The sequence below is a fragment of the Cololabis saira genome, chromosome 14 (assembly GCF_033807715.1).
Source record: "Cololabis saira isolate AMF1-May2022 chromosome 14, fColSai1.1, whole genome shotgun sequence".
NCBI lineage: Eukaryota > Metazoa > Chordata > Actinopteri > Beloniformes > Belonidae > Cololabis > Cololabis saira.
In genome coordinates, this window is record NC_084600.1 from 20,762,664 (window position 1) to 20,783,197 (window position 20,534).

Consider the following 20,534-nt stretch of genomic DNA (forward strand, 5'->3'; position numbering starts at 1 on the left):
TATTGCTCATAAATCATAAGATTATTTATTGGTCAACTAACTAGAACCTTGTTGATTCTAGCTTCTTTGATATTTAGGATTCAAAATAACAAAATGCCTATGAAACATAACTGATAGGGTTGGAGCTTATCAATACAGCAGTCCTCAATACGTTTACCCATGGAACCCACAGTATAGTTTGATACTCATTCTCACTAAAGCTGCAGCTAAAGCAGTGTTAACAATACAGTCTCAAGGTAACACAACAATATTTCCCTTTTCTCTCTAAATTTAATATGTTGTAACTTTTCAGTTTTTCAAGAAAGTTCATTGTTCTCCCAGAAATTGCCTAAAAAATAGTCTGCTGGGACATTAATAGCATCATTGAACTGCCCACAGTTTAACAGACCTATTGGTGACCTCTGGTTGCTGCAGAATTATTTATCCTTCAGCAATTGTTTTTCATTCAGCATCTAGTTGCAGTAGGTGTATTTCTTTCTTTTCATTTCTTCCACCTCATACTTAGCAAAGTTGATAATTTGCTAAGTATGAGGCAAATTTAAAAAGAAAGAAAGTTAAATGAAGGAAAGCATTAGACTTACCTTAGTTAAATTTTGTTGAACAGTGGCCCCTCAGACCTCCACAAATTGTGCACGCATCCTTCACTCATCTGACGGGCAAAGTAGCTACAGCTTGGCTGCTGTTTGTTATTGTACATGCAGGGCCAACTGAAATCAAATGCAGGTAATTTTATCAAATTACATCACAGCTACAAATAAGTGGACTACATTTAGACTCAGTCATGTGTTACTTCAGTTGTTTTTACTCATTGTGCTGTCTGATAATAGAAATAAGTATAAATAAGGAATTTGTTTCTTTCATTAATTTTATATGCCTCCTTCAATCCTGTGATGGGTCATGCATTAAGGAGCCTGCCCCACCTGTCCTCAGACTAGAGGCAGGGTACATTCTGGACAAGTTAGGCCGACTAGCCCATCACAGGCCCACACAAGGAAAAAAAAAACATCCATGAAACCCGCAGAGAGTTGTCCTGAACATCACTGTCAAATGTGGGATGGCTGTTTCACCATCCCTTGGGCAGACTGGTTTCACTCTCTGCACAAAATTTGCAGCCATCTTCAAACCTCTGTTACACCATTCCCCAATCCCAATTCATACAGCATTTATTTATCCTCATTTCACCTCTGTTACTACATCCCAAACCAAAATAGAAATGTGCTCTCATTCAGTACAATGGGGCAGAATAAAGAAGCTACAGACTCGTGATGAACTAGTAGTTTGAATGTGGTTCCTGATTCACCGTTTGGTTTAAAATACCAAAGTGTTATTCTTTTGGCCTCATTGCAATGCTCTAGTCACTGGGCTCTAGAGAATTCTCCCCTTTTCAGAAACATACTGTATATGTAATAGGCAGATCATCAAGCCTTTAAGAGTAATACTACTGATGATATCTAATCTCAGCTCCAAAGCATATCCACCTTCTTTTTGTACTTTGTTTTCGTCACTATTCATTATATTGTAATTAGTTAAATCCACTCCTGACAATCTTTTTGCTGGTTATAATTTAGAAATTTCATCCACAGCTTATATAAATATTAGAACTCAGTTTTCAATTATTACTTTCCAGTTAAATCTTTAATTATGTACACTTCTTGCTCCGAAAAGTCAACTCAAGGATTTGAAATAGCAGTTCACAAACCAACAGATAGTGAATATGTTAATCCTTTACATATAGAATTCTATGAATCTTTCTGTTTAGCCTGTCTTGGATTAACTTATTTTTTCATGCTCGAAAGTGTTGTGGTGTTCCCAATAAACTGTCTAGAATTTCTCATAAACACAAGGGATCAGGGGAACACAACCAGAATCAATGAGTTAGCCTATCCTCTGGGAGCTACAGAGCCCTTTACCAGTCGACACTCTGCGAGGCTAAGTGCATTCCTACTTTCTTTTGTTTCCGTTAACTGCTTTTGCCCAGACGAGTGTTTGTCCCTCTGGACTTCAAATGCAACCATTTAAAAGTCACAATGACCACATCCTGTTTGAATAGAAAGAAAATAATTTTCACTATGCTACTTTTTAACCATAATCTGCTCAAAAAGATGACAGTTAGGGCTGTTGGTATCTGCATACCTCCTGCTAGATATATGAAGATAACGTTGAGTCTTGTTCAGTGCTTCTGGTTTCAGCAAATGAGATAAGTGGCTCTGATCTTTCTCCTCCCTCTTACAGGAAGTGGTCCCGTAGTGCTACTGAAGTAACCTTAGCTGACCTTACATTGGCTCCTAGCTTGTGTATTTTGGAACAGCAATACATACCAGCAGGCGGGGGCAATGCGGTATATTTTTTCACATAATAGTACCAAATGTGCCGCCTGTTACACATTGTTTCCTGTCAAGTTTAGATTGACTGTGCTGCCAAGAAGAGGATAATTTTGTCTCATATACATACTTTTAGTGTGTTGCCAACAATGCCAACTAATTTTGACTGTTTATCCCTGAGGTGATAAGGTACTGATGAATTTAAAAAAGAAAAAATTGGGTTGTTATTTTTTTATTTCAATTGTTTTTCTTATTAATGGATTAAGAGGCAGCAACTGGAATAGCTGAAGTCAGATATGAAGTTAGACCCTAATTGCACTCATAAATGTGTCAAAAGACTATAGCACAACAGCATATTTTGAATATTTTTTTTATATTTTTTTTAACTGTCCTACTTTTAAGAGCAAGCTAAAGACTCATTTCCGCATTTAGTTAAGTTATCTGCTCATCAGAATGAGTTAGATCTGTCCAGATCTTTGCATGGCTCAGCACTGAGAAAGCTACATGCACTTATGCCAAGATGATGATATGGTGGTGAATTTAAGACCTAGTTTTGCTGAAAAAAGGGATTTACAGCCTATTTCTTGCCTTTGTTCTCTGAGATGTAAGTCACTTTGGATAAAAGCATCTGCTAAATGACAATATAGTAGTAGTAGTAAAAGCAATCCACTGCTTTTAATACACATGCACTCTAATTCCAATGAGCACAAAATATAGTTTCTGTATTCAACAATTTCCTCTCCACATTCTGTTTTTCTCAGGTGTAGTTTGTTCATAAGCAGCAATGCTTAAAGCGGGCACCACTAAGGTGGGGCTACCCAAGCTGGGACTCCAGGAGCGGGTACGGCAGACCTCTCTGGCTTCCTCTTCCTCCACTCCCACAGCCATGAAGACCTCAAGATCCTCCAACATGTTGGCTGCAGAACAGCGTCTCAGCAAGGTGAATAACAAACTGTAATTGACCATGATCATACACTATAACTATGTGTTGTGCATTTTAAAATTAATCTGAATGAAATTATTTCCGAATCTGCTTTCACTGTTTTATGAACTGTTTTATGAAAAGGGGAGTTTTTCCTTGCCACATTTTATGTTTATGTAATAATTGCTCGGGGGTCATGTTCTGGGTCTCTGGAAAGCGCCTAGAGACAACTTATGTTGTAATAGACGCTATATAAATAAAATGTAATTGAAATGTGGCATCTGACTTAAATGGTTTGTACTAACAGCAGATATTTTTTCTAGTTGAAAAGAGCCAGCAGTGACGATGCCTTAACAAAACCTGCACTGGGAACTGCTGCTTCAGGCTCACGGATGAAGAAGACTGTGACCACTGGAGCCATTTCAGATCTTGCTGAGAACCGCTCTCGCAGCATTTCAGGTAGGAGAATAGAGCTTTTATTTTACCTTTGGTGTTTATTACTACAAACACTGAATGTTTTCTAAGGTTTGTGTATAAATTGTTGAATTAATTACAAGCAGCCACTAGATGGCAGCCTCCTTCCACTAGACTTTTACTGCTCACAGGCGCTGCAACTACATTTCAGAATGAACAAGTACTTCCATTTAGTCTTTTGCCTTTTCCCAGTGTTTTAATGGTTTTATCTATTCTGAGATGCAGATGGCTGAGGACAAAGGTTATAAATGTCTAAACAGAAGGGTTGCAAAAGACAACTTTTTGAGCAATTTTTTTTTTTTTCTTGAATACTTTGTTTATTTACCGGTACATGTATTCTTTTTGCTTTTAGAAAATATTGAGTCCCAAACATGAAGATACTTGAAAACTTTCTTTGTAGTGTGGAATTTTCATTATCTACTTAAGGAATGAAGTCTCATGTTTTCCCCTTTCATATATAAATGGGGAGAAATTATTTAATTGTGCACTTTATTGATCCATTCTCTCACAGTATTGATTTTGATTATACTAAGAAATTGTATACTTTTAAAAAGTAACCATGTTTTGAAAAACATTTTAAAGACATTTTCAACTATACAAACTTGAGTATTAGATAATATCTTCTTTGATACAGGTACTTTAAACAAGCCAACAACAAAAAGCATCTAATAATAAAGCATGAATTACATGTAGGACAAACATGGCAGTTGAAAATAACATTTAAATTCTTTAATAATAATAATTGCTCATGTTCTTTATCTGACCTAGTTTTCTAACATACCTCCGGTAGCCAAACATAGTTATGAAGAAAATCCTCTTTTGCTCCTCGAAAACAGCCAGTCGCTTAATAATTAATAATGGACAATTCTTAAGTAAACACTTTAATTTATACAATACTAACTAGAATATTCTAAACCCAGGAACAAATGAAAAAGATGTGAAAAGAGTGGATTCTTTTTGCCTTGTGATTTCCCTCAGGCTAGTTGTGCTGTTCTGCACCTGGGATGGGACACAAAGTGCAAAGACACCAGTGCACAACTAGACATATGAAGTCAGACAGTGAGTGAATTTAACAAGCAAGTCTGGAGAAGCATGCTGATCAGTGTGTGGAAAATCAAATCTGACATGTGAAAAGGTAGCAGTGGTTAACCATGTGCGCAAGCTTTGACAATCATTTGTTAGCTTCCTGTTTTCAGCACTAATCAGGGATCTGACCACTGAGTATTTCTGAAATGACATGATTTGAATATAGATTGGGGTGATGCTCTGTGGTATTTTCGAGTCTTTGAGAAGCAATTCTCTTCATGTTTTGGGTTTTTCCAGTGTTGATGCTTAAGGTCAGAAAATTTGCACTTTGACATTTTGGGATAGAAATGTTGATTTTGACATTACAAATTGTCTTTAGGCTTTCTTTTGGGATATTCTCTCCATCATGTTGGATGTGCTCATATTTTAGTTATCAAGTGCCATCCAGTTAGCCATTTTACAGAAGCTGTCCAAGAATATTTAATGTCTTTACTGTCATTGCATAACAATATTACTGAATGGTTAAAAACCAACTCTTGATGCATGGAGAAGGAAAGATGATTCAGCAATTCAGCATCATTTTCACATGAGTAAGGCGCATTCCATTTTCCTGCAGCAGCCAGTATATTATATATTTACTATATAACGACAGTCCTACAGCAAGGACTGTAGTTCCAAAGATTCATCATTTATTTTCTTACTTAAACCGTAAGTACTTTGTTTGCCTGAGATAATGCTTATACATGGGAAAGGTTATTGAAAAAGAAAGGAGTAATTTGTTTGATAGTAGGTGGAGTGTTCTATTTTACATCATTGTGGCAAATTTGTTCATTGTAAAGGTCAGTCAGATCTGCCTTAACTTCTTTTGAATATTATTACTGTTAAATTCATGTTGCAGTTTCTAGTTTCAATTGATGAAACAGTTTCTATCAGTTTCATCAATTTCTGTTCATTTCCAAGCTGTTATGACCGATGTGCTGTATTTGATGGCTATATTATAAAACGATAAGCAAAATCATGCTACCAAAAAAAAAGACAGTCTGGTCCTGTCCCTGCCTCCCCTCACAGCATGCTGTGCTAATGAGTTAAAACTGTTATTTTTACTAATAGGGTGTTGTTCCTATCCCAGTTGGCGTTTTACAAACTCGAACATGCTGTCAAGGCAACGGGTTAAAACCTGTCCTCAGCCTGATGACTTATTTAAAACACTCCATCAATAATTCAGTAAAGCTTTCACTCAGGGAGGGGTCCCTGTGGAGCATGTAAGGAGAAGAGACAGAAGGACATGAAAGTTCCCTGTTCTTTAAATAACAAGCCTGGTGGGGATGACTGCAGGACATAAATGTCTAAATGGGCTTTTCATTGATGTGTGATTTCCTTAACCTCGGCTTAATCAATGCTTTCACTCTGATCATTAGTGTGTTTGTGATTGAACAAAGACATTCTTCAAGGAGTCATTTGGATGTTTGATCTTCTTAAATGACTGAATTACATTTTTTATCCATGAAGATTCATGGTGTTGTTCATATTCAGTTGCTCTGTTTCAGCATTTTTCTACAGTAGTAATATTTTATTTAAATATTCAGCCATTCGAAACAGTAAAGTCAGTTGATTTTAGGTGAAACCTTTTGTTCTGGGTTTCCCAGAACCTGTAAAGACTCCCCTGTATCATTTGCTGATATACCCATCCACAGTCAGAAAAAAAGGAACATTTCTGCATGATATTAGTTCAAGATCAGGAAAGCATGGAAACTAAGGTTTACTGCAAATATTACTGTTCAAAACCCAGACACCAGACATTGCAGTAGCATGTGTTACCAGCAGGGCGCTGACTGCCTTTTGTATATCAGTGTTTGGGAGGCTGAGGAAGAGAGAGATAATGTCCTTGAGTCGCGTATGTCTGCCGGATAAATTAATCAAATGTGTTTCAGTCCACTGAGACACCCCAGTCTGCATAGGCACTCAGACATGGCAAAAAGATTCACTCACAGTCATGAAGTTAGTATTCATGCTTGCACGAACACATGGACATGAAAAACATGCTTGCAAATTTATCTTCACCTCTACCACTTTCATCTCCTGTTTTGCCCAGTTTAAGCCTTTACATTTTGGAATACTATCGGTATAATATCCTTGATTTATAGCTAATTGCCTACCATAATCCTATACATAGTATAAAATGGGTTATTTGTGGGAAAAGCTTTACTCCTACTCATTGCAGAGCATCTGAATGGCATGCCTCGAATACCAGAATTAGCACTGTATCTCAATACAGCTGGTCCTTTTTAACCGGGGTTTTGTCATGAATCTTTAAATTTTAGTCTTGAGCAGCTTGTGACCCCAACAAGTCTCTGAGAGACGCAGGACAGAGAGAAATGGTCTTGCCAGATCTTGAAATAGGCCTGTTGGATCCACAAAGACTGGCGTCCTGTGGTGAGAAGAACATTCTTAGATGGATTAGAGGCTGTTTGTTTACCAAGGAGGATGTGATGCTGAAAGATGAAGAAAGAGGAGAATATTAAGAATGTGAGAGGAGTAAAACTTTACAAAGGAGCTCGTATAACAGTGAAAAGGCTGTTATAGAAGCCATGAGCAGCTTTTCTTGCAATTCTGTTTAATTTATTCATTTACTTTCATCTGTATTGGTTTATTTGGCTACATTTTTTTCTTTGATTCAAATAAATATTCAACAAAAAATACTTCTATATCTGTTAAGGCTTTTTACTTATTTATACTGCGTATTGCTTATTTTATAGATCAATTCAGCACTGAAAATTCAGGAGATACGCTGCAAACTCTGCTTATGCTCTTCCTATTAAAAATATCAGGGCTTATTTGTGTCACAAATGGCTTTTGAAACATTCATGATACATTTACCGTACTTTAAGGTGAATTTGTGATAAACACATTTCAGGCATACTTGTGTCTTTTAAGTGAGTAAGTTTTCCGTCTTCCACAAATGTACAGATGGGAAAGATGGAAAAAACATTGACATTGTTACTAAGTGTATGATCATTCTGTCTTGTGTTTGGGTGTGTACAGTGGCATATGGATAATTCTGGCCTGTAAAAGAAATCATATCTATTTTTAGGTCATTAGTGTTAGCATTATGCCTAGTTTTGGTGATTTTTTTTTTTTTTTTTATGGCTACATGTGCACACAAATAATTTAATACAACTGAAAATGTGAAGATCTCCTCAAATGTGTTTTTTCTACATGAATCTCCAACTACCATTAATATTTAACACATTGCATATATTGTGAAACATAGAAGAGTAAAACTGAGCCTTTATCTTATATGCACTACACAGTTACACCAAATGTAGCACACCACCCCTCATATTCATACAAGCAACCACATACACACTCATACTATTGTTCCCTGTTCTGCTATAAGGGAAATCAAAGTTAAAGCCCGAGGCTCTGAACCCCAGACAAACATCTCCTTACTTCATTAATTAGGACTTCTTATGAGAAATTGCTATCTTGTTTCAGTTGAAAAAGTCATAACAAACTATGGCTAGAAGTTCAACTGAAAATTAAGGTTAGATTCCTTGTTACTGCTTGCCAAAATTAAAAATACTTCTTTTGCTTTTGTCCTCTCTCCACCCCTTCGCTGTATAACACTTGTCTTTTCTGTAACAGTGAGAGGGGTGGATCATCTCACCATTGTTTAGCTGGTATTGGTGAGGGTGAGCTCGCTGGCAGCAGTGGGAGGAGTGTTAGTGTATTTGTGTGTGTGGCCCAGAAAGCCACTCCTCCTCTGAGCTGATTCCAGTCATCACAGCAATAATGAAGTGCACACAACGCTGCCTGGCCAGCCGCCTGCCAGTGTGACATACTGTCACCATCCTGGAGGACAAGCACACTCACACACATTCACACACATACACACACTCACATCACTTACTGACAAGGCACAAAACCTGCCTTCTCATTCCCGCACGCACTTACACAATCCTGGGTTGACGGGGAGAGAAGAACCGAATATCTGAAGGAAGGAAGAACAAGAGGAATTTTACATCTTTCATGGATTCGTCTACATGTGACTGACCAGTGGTGATTGTGGGTGCTGAAGAGAGACGGCCGTCCTGACACCGACACACACACACACACCTCTCCCCAGTAGTCACGGATTCTTGAATTAATCTGCTCCGGTGTGGGAGTCGCGGTGCGGACCAACATGGGGAACCAGACAGGGAGACAGGAGGAAGCAGAGTCAGGTCTGGTTCTTGTGTTGTGGTTTTTCTTCAACATCACTGTTTTCTTTGTGTCTGTTTTTCTCTTTCTCTGGTCATGCGAATAACAAAAACCTACATTTAGAAAACAATAGATATGAGCTAATCTCCTGTCATGTCATGTGTGAGTACACAGTTGACAGATGAGTCCTGGTTAATGACTAATGACAAGATGCGTGACAAAAAAAGCAAATGACTGTGCCCTAGAGTCATAGTAGCTGCCTAATGGTTATAAGAGAGTTTTTCGTAATGGTTGCTGCAAGCACAGTTTCTGTGTGGCTCGGTATGGATTTCGATAATGTGTGGTATTACTATTTTCAGTCAGCACAGGTCTACAACTATGTTTTCACTTAATGTTACGCATCAGCCGTGAGAAAGTGCTGAGTGGGATTTGCCTGACTGTAAACGTGAGGAAACCTGCCAGAGGAGATGCTATCATCAGTCTCACACTCGCATCCTTCTGCTTCCACTTCCACCGCCCAGAGCTCTTCAAGATTTCCATTTTTCAGTCCCTTTGAACTGCATTCAGAAGCAGCTTCACAATTATCGAGAGGCAAGCCTTCCCAAAATCTTTGTAACCTCCTCTAATTTCTGTGACACAGAATGGCACTTGCTTGATGAATGTAATGTGTTTCTACTCTTAATGCATCTCATTGTGTTTATGCTACCGTGTGATACTGGCATGTGCATCTGAATGAAATCTGTGAAAAATAACTGAATTCACCAAATCCACCAAATCCTGCTTGCTTGCCAAGGAAGCAAATGCAAACAGGGTTTTATCAAAGGTATGTGTTAAATTGCAACATTTTATAGCCATGCCGAGTGTTGCTTGAAAATAGATCACAGTACCCTCAGAATGGAAGGGGGTTATTGCAGGCTGTTGCATGCACAACAAGATTAAGACCCAGTTTCTTCTGTATGCACACTCTCCTACAATACAGTGCTATGAATTATTTACTGGAGAGAAAATGACTGTACACTCAATCAAAAAGAATCATCTAACTAATTGCTCTCTGTTTACAAAGCACAATGTAGGCATTTGATTTTAGATACTCATGGTACAAAGAAAGTATGAGAATAGCATTCGGAGGTAGTGTAAGGAAATATATGTAGCTAAATATCAAATGAGTCATCCTAGGGTTTGCTATAAAATCAATTGTGTTGTCTCTGAAAATTATTTCTGTTTCTCTCAACTTCAGTTGTTACTATACTCCACAATCGTAAGCCTAGCCTCCCACATGGACCTCAGTGATGAAATGAAAAGCTCTGCTACATATTTCTTTTGCAAATCATCTCTCTGTTATCGCAAATGAACTAGTATAGTAAATGAAAATAGATTGCATAATGCTTACTCTTCCTATTTTCTGGGGCGATTATGCCAATTTTTGACATTAAAGTTCTTTTTTTTTCTCTTGCGGTAATATAATGAAAATACTGATTCTTTTTTTTGTTCGTTCTTAAACCTTTAAGTGAAATGGTTTTTTTAATGCTCTAAAAGACAAATTCTATAAAATCTGTTAATGTCACTTTGTGACATTAACAGATTATATTCATGAGCCTTGATGGCTGGAAAGTAGAAGAACTGATCTGTTGCTGAAAGTAGGAAGAGAAACGTGGGAACAGGAGGAACTCATTTGGATTTGATTGATGGTGTTATCTGTGAAGTGGAAGCCTTAGGAATAAGCTGTCTGCAGTAATGATAAGCTAGTCGTTATCTGAATCAAAGAACGCTGACAGCTACTCCACCAAGCTTTCTTTCTTCGCACTGCAAGACCAGAGCCAATGGATGGCAGGTTGTTGGCTTTTGATGAATTGTTGGTCAAATATAGTCCAATAACAGTGGAGCTATTTTTAGGGCTATAACTCAGTCATACCCATTTAGGTACAGGATTAAAAGAAAAGAACAAATATTTTGCATCGTGACGTCGGAATCATTGTTTTGACTCTAACATGGTCAAAAATGGGAAAATTCAGACGCCTGTGGTTTCTGTGAAAACTTGACTGGGATTCTTGGACGTTGTAGTCATGTCTTAAGATGCTGCCAAAAAGTTTTAAAGTAGGTGGCAGGGTGATATTAATGTAATCGTTGATGTTTTGTTGTTAGATCAACGTTGTCCTTTACATCCAAATTTATTTATCAGTAGTTAAGCAAAATTAACTGGGTTAATGATGATTAGTTCAAAAACCAATTTCCATTTTAGAGACACCATGTATTAAAGATGTGTTTATATCATTAAATCCCTATAGATTGAGTGGCGTAAAGTATTTTTTTCTTGTATTCATAGGATAAAGTTTTACATTTCCTCTTTTTAGTAAGGTAGTTTCCATGCTTCACACATAAACCTCCCTCAGCTTGGCCTCCCTTCAGACAAGCAGTGACATTTGGCTTTCTCTTCCTCACAGATACTTGAATATATTTGTTTTTTCAAAAGGGACATTGTTGCAACAACAGCACAGAAAAAGAGATCACAGCTAACAGTAGAGCACCCAAGAATGCAGGTACTGTAGATGGGTTACTTCTGCCATTAAGTGCAGACTTCCACACCATAGTGAGTAATAAGACAAAGAATGTGGAAAGACAAAGACACGTGTCATCTCAGTACCACGTTGGAGGAAATTGACGTAACACAGGGATTTGTCCAACATCTGATAGCCGGGACACTAGGAGGAAGTGACATCAGTCATTCTTTCTATGGAAGTTGGTACAGTAAATACAGCGGCCTTGTGTTTGCTGAGTGAGGCATTTGCTGTTTAAATGTCCTGTTTGTGTAATGGAGACTATTGCCTGGACATCAAAGTTGATACATCGTAGGGTTCGTGCCTCAGCTTATGAAAGTTCCTCATTTCATGGTAGATTAACTAAGCCTGCAATTGTGTGCTCAGTATATAGTAAATCAAACTTGTCCTGAAGTGGTCTGTGCATAAGTCAGCTGCAGGCTGAGGTTCATAATTAGTTTAAGACTGTAAATCCTAACTTTTCTGTGAATGTTTATCCTCTCGTCTGTTATCCAGGACTGGTTTTCCATTCAGAAAATTCTTTTAAAAGAAAGATCAGACCATTAACGCTTTCTTAGAGTAAAGCAAGGAACACTAGGTGACATCTACAGTTTTCCTTCCTTTCAGTCATGGAAGGTAATGATCACTCACAGTTGAACTGGAGCGCTTGCTGGCTTTGACTTCTTTGTAACTACTAGTAGGCTGCAGATTGTGATGCAAGTCCCAAAAGGTAAAAATGTAAAGATAAGAACTTTTCACTTCTACTTTCTGAAGGGGCATATTGTGAAAGTATTTTTTTTGCTTGAGAGCATACATGATAATCAACTCAAACACTACATGAGTAAGAAAGAAAAGCCTCCCTGTGAATTTCTTTGGGGCTACTGGGTCTTTAAATGTGTTGTTCTATGAAACGACAAGAATTTTAGGGTTCTCTTACTGTGTGTCACAGATTCACCTCGGTGTATAACTTACCAAACTTCCCTTTCTGTATCTGCACTACAACTTCACATCATACTGTATTTGCTGAACCTCACAGGTGGGGAGTGAAACACTTCTCTTCTTGCTTTTATTCTTTGCTATTAAAGGTTGGGTAGGAGAATTTTTTCTGAAGCGAATGATCGCATAAGTACTTGCAACAAGAACTTCCTAGCTAATAGGGATTACTACCAGCTGTCTGAAGAAAAGGGACATGTGTGTTCTGCTTCTGGAAATTATTTTTCTCTCAGTATGTTGTGTTTAATACTGTAAGCAGTCAGGTTAGGTATTGTTTTCTCACTGAATATGCCTTCGGAAATCCTGAGCGTAATTTGCATGTTAAAACAAGGCACACCCTCTGGAAGATATGTATGTATGTATACGTATACACAGGGGTGCACACAAGCCGGGACTCGAGGGCCAGTCTACTGCACGTGTTAGATGTTTCCCTGCCTCAACACAACCCTGATAGATAAGGCTGTGTCACCAACAGAGTTGTGTAAACCTTGATGACATGTTGATGATGACCAGTGATTAGAATCAGGTGTGTTGAAGACAGGGAAACATCTAAAACATGCAGTAGACTAGCCCTCGAGTCCCGGCTTGTGTGCACCCCTGCGTATACATATATACACTGCTCACAGCAATTAACCTCTACAATGACTCTTTGTAGAGACTTGTATCATAATTACTGTGGCGGTTAATAAAAAAGGGCTGCTATGAACAGAACTGTAAAACAGGGCTGAGAAGAGAGACTGTATCTCTGTAGTGTTTTTGACCAAAGCATGTAAAAGATAATTCAGTAAAACTTAAGAAAATGACGATGTATCTCCTTCAGATGAAGGTTCATCATGTTATTTAAAATCTTAACAAATCTTTGAGCTGTTCGAGCAGCTATAATTGTATTAAGTTTCATCTTTTGTCTGTTTGATCTACGGCTTTGATGTGAGTGGTTTTTCTGAGGTGTTGTGTTTAAAGAATTAGCTTATTTATTTATTTAAGGTTTTTTTTTTTTTTAAAGTTGTGGATTTTGAGTTTTGTTTTGGATCAGCTTGTCGAAGCTCTTTTCATTTCCAGCCTATTCTCATCTGGTATTTAATCATATGCCCCCCCCCCCCCCCCCCCCCCCCCCCCCCCCCCCCACACACACACACACACACACACACACACACACACACACACACACAATGTTGATTAATGATGCACAGTAGATTGCCTCAGATTGTCATAGTACAACAAAGTATTTTGAGATTACGGCATGATGTTTTCTTCTCTTTTTTTTTGTTCTACATGCAAATCCCACTTTTTCTGTTTAATCCTCCCATGGATTATGTTTTTTAATCTATTCCTTCTTGTGGTCACACTCGGAAAGCAAATCAAGGAAGCCTAATGAATTCAACGATTTGTAAAATTCATTTTGAAGTTATAAAGCCAGCAAGGAAATTCTCAGAAGCTTAAAGTTCTGTTTCCCAGTAGTTATTACAACTTGTTACCCATCACACATGCTGATCCTATAAACCTGCAATTATGTAAATAGCATATTATTATTCCTTCAGTGAGTCCTTTGTTAAACTGGTTTATACAGTAGGTGGAGCATGAAGAAAATTTCCCTCAGTTGGTTGGGATTTGAAATGTCTAGAATACTTCTTTAGGGCCTTGGTCTGTAAGCAATGAAGGTGAAGTGGATCACCAGAACAATGCTTTGTTAAAAATGCTGTCATTAATGCACTTTCATGCTGTGTTGCATACTGTACAAACCACAGCTGTCGTGAATACTGTATGTCTCTTTTTTTTTTTTTTTTAAAGGCGGGGAGAAGGTTTTCCTGGGCAGATTTGGCTCATTTGATTAACATACTCCCTGCTGAGAAGAGTCATAATGACCTCAGACTAAAAGTGGGACATTTACTGGCTAGTAAATGATTTTGAATAAGATGCTAGCAACGCATTCCAAAGGGAGTCGATAACTGTAACTGTTTGTAAGCATTTAAAAATTCAGGAGACAGTTTTGCTAGCAAAAATCTTTCCAGTTATTATTTGATATGAGTGAGAAACAATAATTTAAAAAAGTGATACATTATCAATTTAGTGCCTCCTCTTTAGTATCTGTGAATATTGATTTTTGGCCTTCAGCCTTGTCTATAGAGATTTCTCCAGAATGCCTGCCATTTAATATTATTTTGTACTTCAAATATTGACATTCCCAAATGATTGTCTTTCACAGGATGGTGAACTCCTCAACATTTCCACCTTTGAAATAATAATTAGTTGTAAAAAATACCATTCAATATATTTTTTTTGTTGCCTCTGTGCATTTGTTCCTATAAATTGCCTTTGTAATAATTTCAGTTAAATATAGGTTGAAATGATGGGAAAATCATTGACTACTGTTGTGACATGGATCGTGTGTATTATTTCTGTAAAATTGCATCTAAAACTATTGTTTGGGAATAATCTGGGAACAAATTGAAACTTACGGATATTGGTTTGTTTATATCAAAGTCACATCACCACCAGACTCATACCAATGAATTACCAAGAGTTAGCTCAAGTTTTCCTTCATGGCCCTATGATCCACTCATCCCAAATTCAGTCATTTAGATTCCTCCTCGTAGTCTCTCCTTAAGCCTCTGTTTAAGACAGCATTTCAGCACATCTTCGAAGTATAATAATACAGTACTGCTACATTACTGTGATTAATACTACACTTAGTCTTCTGCATGTGGAATCCAATTGGCCATGGGTGTTATATCTATTTTCTCACTTATCACCTTAAATGTAATGCCATCCCCAAGAGTAAAGAGTAGACATTTAAACCTTTGTGAACTTTTGCAACATCTTTCATACACATCAAATTATATCTTTACAAATTCTGTCATTTGTTTCTTGAATTTATTTTTCTTCAGTTGTGTGTAGGAAGAAAAGAACGTTAATCTTCAGAAAGTAATTGTTAAATGGTTCTCAGTGGCTCATTTGAGGTCTTCTGACACAGTTGATCTGGACTAACCTCTACTGTTGTAGTCATGGAGCTTTGGTTCTGTCTATCTTCCTTTCCTCACTGTAAGAGGAAAGGAATGCCAGCGAGGCATGCCTGTTTCATGCCCTGTCACTTGGACAACAGGAAGGCCAGAAGCACAGGCTATGTTTTCTGTCCGTCCTTTTCATGCCCATCTTACTGAAAAACAGCACATTATATTTCCAGGAACTTTGGAAAGGAAAGGAAGGAGTGGCAGAGAGAGGTTTCCTTACAAAGCCTCTTTGCTATCCTGACGCTGCAAATGCGTCATTCCAGGTGCCAGAACTATGACACTCGACCACCTGCAGTCCTTAATTCATCACGACTCCTCACCCATTAGTCTCCAGTTCCATAAATTGAAGTCTATGTGCACTTTGCTCACAATGCACTCTGTCACCTTTTGGCTGACTGGCACACTGGCTGCAGTTATCCGGCTGGTGCTGGACTATGTCCAGGCACACACTTCCTACTGTGATTTGAAAGCTTATCTTCATTAGTAAGACAGAGGCCTGCACAGTGCATTACTGTGATCAAGGAGAGGACTTCTCCTGAAATAAATAATTGCCTTTGAATTACTGGAAGTTGGGTTTTGTATTTCATTTGCCTAATTACCTCATACAAACAGCACAATCGTTGCACGTGGTCAGTCTTTTTAGTGACAGTAAGTCCTTTTTATGTTACTGTTTGAATATTATAGATTTAAAACAACATTAAAACGTCCACACTTATAATTAACAAATGGGTGTTTAATATGTTATTTAGTGTTTGAGCAGAGAGAAAACACTAACAATATGCTCTTTCATCAGTAAACCCTCTGTTCCTTTCCTTCAAAGATGCTGTTTCACAACGTTTGTATCCTGCTATCACTTAGAGCTGGTCTGCTTGGACTGAATGTGGATTTATTCCTTTGTAATGGAGGAATGCTCCTCTGTGAGCCATTCAACTTCCCTTTCCTCTATTTTCACAGATTAAGTGCTACTTAGAGGTAGCCATAAATGGTCCTGGATCTGAGCTGGCCTACATCGAAAACAGCACTAAATCAAGACTAAACTAACGGGGAAATAACTTGTTCTTGGATTGTTCAGCTCTGATTAGTTTCACTGTACCAGCATTTCATTTTCTAATGTGTGTGTCTTGAGTACAACCTCAAAGTCCGAATTACATTTATTCAACTTCATAAAATCTTCACACCCACAAATCTTGTCAGATAACTTTTATGTCATGTACATTTCGTGAGATTGAGTGACCTTTGAGTGACTTTCTTTTTCACTAAAATAAATATAACTTGGATGGGCAGTAGATAAACCATTGTTATGCATGATAATATCTAGATTCATCCAAAAAAAGAACAGTTGTCTCCTAAATGGAAATTTCAACTTTTAAAAGCTTTTCTCATTTAATCCACCCACATTGTTAAGTCTTTTTTATTTCTGTATGTTTAACATTTATAATTATAATGATAAAAACATATTGAATGTCTGGCAAAAAATATGGACATTTTAGGATGTGAAAATTAAATAAACTTTTGAAGAAGCTGTTGTCTTGACAACAAGCTGACGAGTTATTTTTGAACCCTTATAACTAATTTAAGCAACGCTTTAGTCCCAATGAAAAGTGATTGAATAAAAAGGATATTTCACTCCATGCCGTCAGTGTGGGAATTAATTTACCCATAAAACTATGAATATAATACCATTACAGTACTGCAGTTTTCTCAACTATTTCTTTAACCTTAAATAGTATATTCTCATTTTTTAATTTCTTAATCTTAAGTGAATCTACCCAGGGTTTAAAAAAGTAATATTGTGTACACATCATCACATTCAAGTTAGTTCACCTGAGGTGACCAAAGTTCAGTACAACCTTTACAAACGTATATTTAGCATTCACTGAAATAAGTGATAGATGATACGGAAACATAAATAACTAGAATAGGGGTGGCCATCCCTCATCCTTGAGAGCTAAAGTCCTGCATGTTTTAGATGTTTCCCTGCTTCAGCACACCGTGATACAAATAGCTGTATCACCAACAGTTATCCAGACCTTGATGATAAGCTAATGAGGACCATTAGAATCAGGTGTGATGATGCAGGGAAACATCTAAACATGCAGGACTCCGGCTCTCGGGGACCCCTGAAATAGAACAAAGATCAAATTAAGTTAATAAATGAGTTGTATTTGCACAATAAAAGTTAGGATATCCTGCTCAACCAGGACACACTGCCACTCTGAACATGGACATAAGTAAACAAAGGAGAGAGTTATCTGAGAGGCTCAGAGAGGCAATCATAGAAGAGCATGTTACCAGCATGTAACATGCTAAGAGCATGTTAAGACCATCTCCAAGCAGTTTGGTTTCTGAAGAAAACTAGAAATATTAGAAGACAAGGGACTGTATCCAATCTCCCTGGACATGTCTGCAAGAGAAAATACAACCTCAGCTTAGTCAGAAACATACAGCAGATGGAAGATAAAGATCCAATAGAAATATACAGACATTTATGTTCAACTCCAAGGTCAAGATGTTCTCTGAACACTCCGTCCTTTACCTTTTAAACAACAATGAGCTCCATACAAGTAGAAACAGGAGAGCTTCATTTTTAGCAGTATAAAAAAATCCAGGCTTGGATTTGTTAAAATGCATGTTAACAAGCCAGAGCGTTTACGAGAGAATTAGGCTTTTGACTGATGAGACAGAAATGAAGCTTCTGGGCAGTGCACATGAGTTTTAATTTCACAGATGGAAAAATTAAGCTTTCATAGGAAGGAATACCATATCTGTAAAGCAAAGAGGATGTTTGGTTGTATTTTGGGGGTCTGCCTTGAATCTATTCACGTCACCAGTACTCGAGTTGAGGGAGGATGAGGGGGGATGGCATCCCCCCTGAAATAAAAACGGTCCAAACCATCCCCCCTGTAAAAATGCCATCCCCCCTTTCCATCCCTTATATCATTTCATCAATGAATGTGGTTTTACTGCTATTTCAACATTTAGTCATCACCAGAAAAATAATTTACCGTATTTGACAATTTTCACATGTTTCAATAAAAATTTTCACTTTAAATAGGTAGGAAAATCTTCCAGTGGGACAAGATTTATCTTCTTATTACAAGCAAAAAAATCTTGTTTTTTCTACTTATTTCAAGTCAAAATCTACTTGAAACAAGTGAAAATTGTTGTTTTTTTCCAGTGATGAGTCTTGTTTTAAGTGTAATGAGATTTTTCTTACTAAAATTAGACATTTTAATTAGAAATAAGACAAATATTCTTGTTAAGATTTTGAGTTTTTGCAGTGATCCATTTTACTTATCCTGTGAAGGACAGAGTCATATTGATAAGTTCAGAAAACTGTTTTTTATTGTTGTGTTTTGATGTATTTGATGTAAGCCCAGTGGATATGTAAAGCTTACAGAAGGCTGCTTTTAACTGCTGCTATGTCATTCCTGCAGTATTTCTGCAGGTGTTTTGGTCACTGCTATTATTTGTAATATATTATATTATTTGTATTCAGCACAAATTATCTGTCCCCATATAATAAAATCCACCATCCCCCCTGATTTCTTTTTACAACTCGAATACTGCACGTCACAATAAGGTCTCAATGCTAACAAGGTATAACATGGTAGCAAAGCATACTGCTCAGTGTCAGCAAGCTCAGCCTTGGCCTCAGGTCACGGGTTTTCCAACAGGATAACGACCCAAACGCACAGCTATAAGCATCCAAGAAAACGTATGACTGTTTTTAGATGGCGTTTATGAGCTCGCATTGTAATTCTGCTGAACATGTTTGGAAACACATGAAAAATATAGTGCATTCTCCAAGCTGTTTGCTTCGTTGGCAGTGATTGCTGCTTAAGGCTGTCCAACAAAATATTAAGTTAAGGATATCGTCATTTTTCTTGCCATTTTCATTTGTTTTATTGCATACTACATTCAGTTGAATAGCCTCCAAATCATCTTAGCCTTTGTGTTTTAAGTCATTTCATTTTAGTTTACTCTGCATTTTATTGTAAATCATTTTGTGATTTTTATCTGGGAAAAGTGCTATAGAAATAAAAATGTATTTTTCTTTTCTTTTTTTTTACATGGAAGGGTATCAACGAATTTGTCTATGTCTGTATACATAATGTTCTGCTATATACTTACCAGCTGTACAGATTTCTGGCATTTAGATGTTTGTTTGAGCACTTGAAGGAGTTCTTTGAAATCATGTTTAGAGTGGTCACTGATTGAAATATGATTTGGTCAGAATGCTTCATTCATTAAAATCAGTACAAAACCAGAGGAGAGGGATATCAAATGAATGCAGTCCCCCTCATGGTGTCACTCACTCTCAGTAGAACTGGCACAAGCTTAATCACATCACACTCTATTAAATGAGAACCTGTTTACCCCCGTCTTTATTGATATCCACTCAGCAGTACCCTTAAAATTGGCATGAGCCATTAAGTGTCTTTTACATTTCTTTTGCTTTCTGTAGTGCACAGTACTCACTTATTATAGGTGCATATTTAGCTTTCACATCTTCCAGAAGTCTGTACATAATTTAGAACATACTGTCCTCATTCTGTCATCCATATTCCTGCCCCTGTTAATCACAGACAAACGTGACTGTGTATGTTTACTCTGTATATATGTGGCTATAGATATTTGTAAAATGCAGTAGTGTATTCACTGTAATTGGATGAAGTAGAGAGTATCACTATTACTGTTCTTATTTTTTACTGACCCTGATTATCTTTCAGTTGTGAATGTTCAGTATTTACTGTACCAGGGGGAAAAAAATATTTTCTTTAAAAGAATAGTTCTGGTCTTAAATCTGTTTGATTTTTGATGTACATGGTTGACGTCTCTCCCCCCAAGGTCTGTCACTTCTTCAACCTCTGCCTATCGCCGTAGGAATGTTAAACAGCTTTGTACCCCAGAAATTGCATTGGCAGCTCCTGCCACAGCTGCTGGCTTACTCAATAAGGGGATAGTCTGTGCAAAGTGCCTATCAATGGCAGAGTACTCCACAGGGAAACAGGATTTCCATTCCAAACTGGGGCATTTGTTTGTGGGTCGTGTG

The 20,534-nt window shown here is 37.4% G+C and overlaps 1 protein-coding gene across 3 annotated transcripts in view; it reads left to right on the forward strand.

Moving 5' to 3' along the window:
• Positions 1-20,534, forward strand: part of specc1 (sperm antigen with calponin homology and coiled-coil domains 1) — an 83,571-nt gene that overhangs the window by 18,356 nt on the left and 44,681 nt on the right. For 2 of the 3 annotated variants that reach the window (XM_061740086.1, XM_061740087.1), the window contains exons 2-3: positions 3,083-3,261; positions 3,567-3,702. In XM_061740086.1, coding sequence (XP_061596070.1) covers positions 3,106-3,261; positions 3,567-3,702 — 292 coding nt within the window. In that variant the 5' untranslated portion in view covers positions 3,083-3,105. Of the gene's footprint in view, positions 1-3,082; positions 3,262-3,566; positions 3,703-8,539; positions 8,967-20,534 lie in introns of those variants that run through there. The other variant, XM_061740089.1, reaches the window with a different exon arrangement.